General features: G+C 44.1%; 1 protein-coding gene across 1 annotated transcript; it reads right to left on the minus strand.

Moving 5' to 3' along the window:
- Nucleotides 1-4,510: 4,510 nt before the first annotated feature.
- LOC108300794 (proline-rich protein 23C-like) lies at nucleotides 4,511-6,343 on the minus strand. Its single transcript, XM_017523703.1, has one exon. It carries the CDS (start codon nucleotides 6,083-6,085, stop codon nucleotides 5,339-5,341), a length of 747 nt encoding a protein of 248 aa, XP_017379192.1. The 5' UTR covers nucleotides 6,086-6,343; the 3' UTR covers nucleotides 4,511-5,338.
- Between the last annotated feature and the right edge of the window lie 1,185 nt (nucleotides 6,344-7,528).

Consider the following 7,528-nt stretch of genomic DNA (forward strand, 5'->3'; position numbering starts at 1 on the left):
CCGAGTGAACTTCCCTGCATTCCTGTTTGTATGGGTGTAGTTAGAACTGTCTCAGCATTGGTGGCCCACCTCTGTCGGACTCTCTCTGTAGTGGTGGGTTGCCTTGGCAATGGCGGGCTGCCTCAGCAATGGTGGGTTGCCTTGGTGACGGTGGGCTGCCTCAGCATTGGCTGACTACCTCTGTAGTGTTGGAGTGCCTCGGTAATGGCGGACACCCCTCCCCCACAGAGCTGGACCATCCCAGGTTCAGCTGTGCTTGCTGTGAAACTCTCAATTCAGAGAGTTTCTGATTGCTGTTCTTTTGTGAGGGTGGGACCAGCTGAGCCTGATTGCCTGGCTCCCTGCCTCGGAGCCTTTTTTTTTTTTTCAAGTTGGTGTTCCAGTCGCCTGTTGAAGAGGTGCCGGGATCTGTGTGTTTTCCCCTGCGGCAACTCGCTGCACTGGCTTAAACAGCGGCACTGAGATTCGTGGAGCTTTTTTTTGCCCTAGAATCTACTGTCCTGGTTCCCTGTTCAGTCCTCTTTTCAAACAGATGAATGGGCGACTTCCCATGGCTCCAATCGCCAGCCAAATGGGTACCCGGACCAGTGTATTTTGTACAGAGAACCATTGCTCCGGGGCGCTGACAAAGCAGCAGCCCGGGGCAAAGCAGCGGTGCCAGCCGACACAGCCGCGCTGGCCAAGACAGCCGCGCTGGTGACCCGTGGAGCTCCTCCATCTGGGAATTTCCTAGTCTATGGGCAATAAAAATGCAGCGTCCACTCACCCTCTGTGCTTTCACAGGGAGCTGCAATCCTGAGCTGTTCCTAAACGTCCGTCTTGGATCCACCCCTCTTTTGCTAATTTTTAAAATATGGCATTATTAATTGAAAAATTCCAAGTAAAAACAGTTGTTTCCAACCAGTACTTTGCTACCATTATTCCACTGTCTTCTGGATTCATTTTTGCTGCTGAGAAGCCAGTTGTCTAACTCCCTTGTCATTGAAGTTGCCTTCTCTTTTTACATATCAAAAAATCTTTGGCTCTGGTGTTTTTAGACTTATTACAATAATCTTAAATGTGCATTTATTTTTATTTATCATTTTTGAAAGTTGTTATGCTTTCTTAATGAGGGCACTATACTATTCCCAGAACTATGTATGTTCTTAGAAATATCCTTGTTTTTTTCCTCTCTTGGGCACTGAAAGCCTTGCTACCTGTGTCTGCCATAGGATCATAAAGATTAATATATTCATGCCTTTTACACTCGTTCATGGTGGGAATCTGTTCATCCCCCATATTCCAGATTGAAATAACAAAATTCTCAGTACATGGCATTTCTTACTACTTACTACCTTTCTCCATCTGTGTTCTTTGATTTAGGACTACGAGCTTAGAATCCCTTTATGATATCTCCAAGAAGGTACTTAACCCTGGGTATAAGGTATATTCTTTTCAGATAATGTGAGGAGAGAATTTAATTTTTGCCAGGTTCACCATCTATTAAGGAACTTCTTAAACTAAAATCAGCCTTTCCCCCTAAAGCAGTTTGTGTTTTATTCTACTTGGAGCCAAGACTGATAAATAAATTTTAGTTCCATCTCATTTTGTATTGAGTTTTTTTAAAAAAATATTTTTTATTAGCTTACCCACTGAAGGTATCATGTTTTGGAAGGCTAGTATCATGTTTCTCAGGACCGTGTGACCACTGCATTTTCTTTTCCCCATAAATGGGCGATTTAAACTAAAACTCTAGGTAACCATGGATTGTTAAGTACTCTCAAGGTAATTTTTGCTTTAGCTCTCACTGGACTCACTGAACTATATGTCTCTGGATTCGTGATTTGTTGTTATTTTCGGCTTTGGAGAATTTCTCCTACATTTTTATAAGCTGTACTATTCCTTTAAAAATATTAAAATAATTTTTTCCATCACTTTCAAGAGTGTTGTTTTGGGGATGTCCTTTGTTATTTCTAGTGTAGTGTATCATTCTCTTGCAATAGAACACACAGTTTTGGAAACAGGGCCACTGTCCCTCTTCAGAATGACCAGCTAATTAGGCTGGGACTTGTGACTGATTAACTACTTTGTTATAGGGAGAGGCTGGAGAGATGATTGAGTTGTGGTGGTAATTATGGGCAAGATGGTAATATAGGGGAATTCCATCTACTGAAGGCAGAGAGCATTGCTAGGAAATATTAAACCGTATTACCTATAGACATCTACTTTCAAAAGAAGTATATAGGCTTCCAGGGATCAGAAATGAAGTAGAAAACCCAATCTCTGAGCAGCTGATATTTTGATGATTCATGGTATTGGGACTAAACTATATAATGGCAATTTCTGTTCCTTTCGGGGGCTAAAATTTGACTCACTGCCAATGTTCAAAGGTTGAAGAAGCACTAACCACTGTTTCATGGTTGTTCCTGTAGTTGGTCAAGGAAAGACAAATTGAAAATTGGAATGAGCCCCTGTGTAATTGATTAGACCTGTGACTTTTGAGAAAGACAGGTTACAAGAGTTCTAAAGCCCTAGTTCTGAGTTGTGGTCCTGAGAAGACTAGGAAGTGGAAACTATAAAGATTATAAACATGGGATGCAGAAGATGAATTCCCACCCAGAGTGTGCCCACTAATGAAAATTACTAAACGGGAGGCAATCTAATGTGATTAGAAACAAACAATGAGATATTTTACCTGTGGGGAAATTGAATCAATTTAGCTATTATAGTTAAAAAATTTTGAACACATAAATGGTGGAATACCTTCCATGAACAAACTAGAAGTTTATGATACCAAGTGGAAAAGTTTTGAAGCAAAAAGGAAGTAAAAATCTTGAAAAAAATCCTGAAAAAAAATTCTTTGGAATGAAAACTTTCTTATAGAAGTATAAACAGAATAACACAAAACAAAACAAAAAACAAATGGAATATTGGAGGCAGTTGACCAGAGTAGTTAATTGGATTAAAGAATAAAGGAGGTTGGGGCCGGGCATGGTGGCTGCTTGTAATCCCAGATCTTTTGGAGGCCAAGGTGGGTGGATCACTTGAGGTCAGGAGTTTGAGACAAGCCTGGCCAACATGGCAAACCCCCATCTCTACCAAAAATACAAAAAAGTAGCTGGGCATAGTGGTGAGTGCCTGTAATCCCAGCTACTTGGGAGGCTGAGGGAGGAGAATTGTTTGAACCCAGGAGGCAGAGGTTGTAGTGAGCCAAAATTGGGTCACTGCACTCCAGTCTGGGTGACAAAGTGAGATTTCACTCAAAAGAAAAAAAAAATACAGGAAGTTGGAATTGATAAGGTGTACACATACTTACACACATACACATATGATATTAAGGTATTAAGATGTTATGAGCCAGGGGAGATTGATTGAGCAGTGCCATTATATACCTAATTGGATTTCTTGTTTCTTTTCTCTTTTTGGGACAGGGTCTCGATCTGTCACTCAGGCTATAGTACAGTGGCATGATCTCAGCTCACTGCAACCTTCACCTCCTGAGTTCAAGCGATTCTCCTGCCTCGGCCTCCCAAGTAGCTGGGATTAAGGCACGTGCTACCATGCCAGGATAATTTTTGTATTTTTGGTGACATAGGGTTTGGCCATGTTGGCCAGGCTGGTCTTGAACTCCTGACCTCAGGTGATCCACCCACTTCGGCCTCCCCTCTGATTGGATTTCTAACATGGGGATCTAGGGGATATTCCAAGAGATGGAACCTAAGATTTTGTGGTATTTCAGGCAAGAAATAATTTTCAGTATTGATAGTTAACTAAATTCTGTCAAGCTAAATGAAAATATAGTCTACCCCTAGACACATTATAGTAAACTGTAGAACACCAAAGGCAAATCAACATTTTAAAAATATACTAAAATTGGCCAGATGTGGTGGCTCACATCTGTAATCCCAGCACTTTAGGAGGTCAAGGTGGGTGGATCACTTGAGCCCAGGAGTTCCAGACTTGCCTGGGCAACATGGTGAAACACTGTCTATAAAAAAAATACACTCGAGCCTGGGATGTTGAGGCTGCAGTGAGCCATGATCGCACCACTGCACTCCAGCTTGGGCGACAGAGTGAACCCTGTCTCAAAAACAAACTATCTCTCTACACACACACACACACACACACGAACAGCCAAATCACATATAAAAGGAGTAACAACTTGATTGACAGAAGGCATCCTGCAACAACAAAAAAATGGCAAAACAACAGGCTAATATCTTTAAAGTACTGTAGTTAAATATCATTTTTAAAATTAAGAATGAATGTATAATTAAACATTTACAGACATACAATTCTAAGAAAGTTTATCACACAAAAACATGCTCAGACTTACAGAAGCAAGGTAGTTGATCACATATAAGACACAGTGGAAAGAAATATTAAAGGATATTCTTCAGCAAAAAGAACACTGAAGCTAGAATGAGGGAATGGAGTGTAAGAATAAAAAGAAAATAATTGGTAAGGCATGGTGGTAAATCTGAGTAGTTATTGATGTTTTTAAATAAAACCAGCTTGTTGATGTCAGCTCTATCAGTAATATTTTATTTCCTATATAAAATATGAGGCAAATACAGTAATACATTAACATTTTAAAAGTTAGAAGTTTGGTTTACATGAGAAAAAACTTAGGGTGGATTTTAAACGGTATAAAATAATGTGGAATAGCAGGAATGCAAACACTTTCCATTGGGTGAAATCAACAGATTAACAAATTAAAAAAATACATAACACAATGCATGCTGAAAACATCTGATAAAATTCAACACAAATTTTCATTTAGAATTAGAAGTAAAGGCTGGAAGAGAACTTCAGCAGGATAAGGGGTTCCTAGGAAGAAGCGGCTTACAGTCTTGTATAGTAAGCACACTATTTGGCAGTTTTCTGGGATAGCAGTTGGAAAAACTGAGAAAAGCCATGGCTAAGTCTGCCTAGATTCATGGGAAAAAATACAAGGTAACCAACAATGTAAGAAATGTGATGATTTCTTGGTTTTGGGAGAAACGGGAGTGGCAGTATGATGCTGGACAAAGACTGGAGTTTGAGAGAAACATCTGATACAAAATGAGGGAGAATGAAGGGATCTGATTATGACCTTGTAAAGAAGCCCAGAAATCTGAAGACACATTTTCTGGTATCTTTGGGCAGATTTTCTATTTAAAGACAATATCTAGAATTTGTCTTTACTTCCTGACGTCTTCATCTCCTACTATCCGTAGTGTGCAGCGAAAAAGCCATTGTCCGCACATGCAGTGCCCAACTTCCAGTTTGTTGGATACTCAATGTGAGAGATTATGGCAATCCCAGAGGGCCGCCAGCAGGGCGGCCATAGTTGTTGTGTGTACGTGGGAGTGGGGGTTCATTCCTGGAACAGGCGCCTCCGGGCCTTGCACTGAGGGCGCTCTGGGAGCTCCGGGCGCGCGTGGGGACCTGGACTCGGAGAAGGAGGTAGAGGTTGGAGAGGTGAGCTGGGGACAGGCTCCAGAAGGTGGAATTGCTGGTCGAAGATGGGGCATGGAGAGCGTCTCTCTGAACTGGTGTAGGGGCTGAACATACTTATAATGGAGGAGTAAAGCCCAGTGGCCGAGCCAGCTGGGGAGTCCATCCAGAGCTCCAGTAACTCGGGGTCCGCGTCCTCCTCGTAGACCTCCTCCTGGGCGGCGACCTCTGGGACAGACGCGCAGAATTCCTGCTCGACGACGACGTCCTCCCCGAGAGCGCCCAGGAAAACGTTCGTTTCTAGGAAGGCAGACAAGTCGCCCTGCTCTACTAAGCGTTCGTCGACGGAGCTCAGGAAGACCTCGGAGATCAGGAAGAGGGTGTGTCCACCGAGAGACACTCGTATGATCGACGTGGGCGCAGGCTCCAGCACCAGGTCGACATCGTCCCGGGACACCTTCAGGGCACAGCCCGCGGCCAGGACCACCACGAAGATGGGCGCGTCCACGGCTGAAGTCCCCGCCGGGTCTTCCAGGATGGGCGCCACGCGGGGTTCGGGGGCCGCTGGCTCCTCCAGTCGGCGGCGCTTGGCAGGGCCGGGGCCTCCTGGCTGCTGTTCCCACCAGGGCGCAGGGCAGGCGCTGGGGCTGCGGGGTCGGCTGCCCATCACCTCGACGGCGCTGCGGACGGCGCTCTTGGGCCTAGCAGAGAGCGTGGGGACCGGGCCGTGAAGTCCTCTTTGAGGTAACAGGTGTCGGTGGTAGGCGAGGCGGGTTGAGGAGAACTGGGCGCAGGATCACGCTACGTGGGGCGAGTCCTCGGATCTCCAGGGGCGCGTCCCGGAGACCGCAGTCCGTGCTGCTTGGGGATGTCTCGCCGGCCCCCGGGCTTGGCTTCGCGCGTTGGAATCTTGGGACTTCCTGGCGCAGACCCGGATGCGCACTGCAAAACCAAGTGTGTTGTAAATGACGGCAGCGTTCTGGAAGTCGCAAAATGTCACTCACTGCTCTGCCCCCTGGAGGACCCTCCCTAGAGGCGGAGGTATCTGTGCTGTCCAATAGTCGTGACGGTAGTTGGTAGGTCACGCTGTGGAAATACTCTTACGGGCCCCTAGGGGGCAGGATGATCAGTATAACTTACTCGGAAAAATGATACAAAAAATAGTAATAGAATTTCAAAGATGGCGCGCCTTTAGAACTCATGTTTTCTTGTGATTTCAGGGATTCTCAGAAAGCTCTCCCCGACCCATCGAAACACTACGTACAATTCCTTTAGTGCTGGTAAATTATTTCATTTTAGGAGTAATCAGAAAATATAGATTTCTATTTAGGAATTTTTTTTTTTTTTTTTAAGTACTAAGTGAAGCCAGGAATGGTGGCTCGTGCCACATCTTCTTTCCTGTTCTCTTAAATTGTTCGTGCTCCTAGCAAAGGCCACCCATTCCACTTGTGCAGTTGATTTAATCTCATCTTGCCTTCTCAAGAACTTTAATAATTATGTCTCTGTCCTGGATTATTTCACATTTTAGGTATCTCATCAAATTTTAACTACTAAATCAATATCTTCAACATATAATTTGAGAAGAAGCCTATTCTGTGTTAAACAGAAACTCTTGACTTAAACCCCTCCAGTTTCTACACCATTTTCCTTATATACCAAAACTCTTGAGTTAGTCAACAATACTTGCATTCTCCAATTTCCTTTCTCCCATGCTCTTTTGAGCCCATTCTAACCAGACTCCTGTCTGTGCCAGTAATCTATAAGCCCTCTTACTAAGGTCACCAATGACCCCTATGTTATTATATCCAGTGGTTAAGTCTCAGTCCTTATGAGCTATGAGCAACATTTGACACAGTCAATTACTCTCTCCTTTTAACATTTACTCCCTTGCATCCAAGATCTTTCACTCTCCCAGTCTGTCTTTGGCATCTTCTTATTTTTTCCCCTCATTCTGAAGGTTGGAGTATTTCAGGACCCAGTTCTTGACCCTTTTTTTTTTTTGAGACGGAGTTTCACTCATGTTACCCAGGCTGGAGTGCAATGGCGCTATCTCGGCTCACCGCAACCTCCGCCTCCTGGGTTCAGGCAATTCTCCTGCCTCAGCCTCCTG

The sequence above is a fragment of the Cebus imitator genome, unplaced genomic scaffold (assembly GCF_001604975.1).
Source record: "Cebus imitator isolate Cc_AM_T3 unplaced genomic scaffold, Cebus_imitator-1.0 Scaffold30, whole genome shotgun sequence".
Classification (NCBI taxonomy): Eukaryota; Metazoa; Chordata; class Mammalia; order Primates; family Cebidae; genus Cebus; species Cebus imitator.

Excerpts from the sequence above, each read along its gene's own strand:
- LOC108300794 (XM_017523703.1), bottom strand. The coding sequence starts at position 6,085 with ATGGGCAGCCGACCCCGCAGCCCCAGCGCCTGCCCTGCGCCCTGGTGG.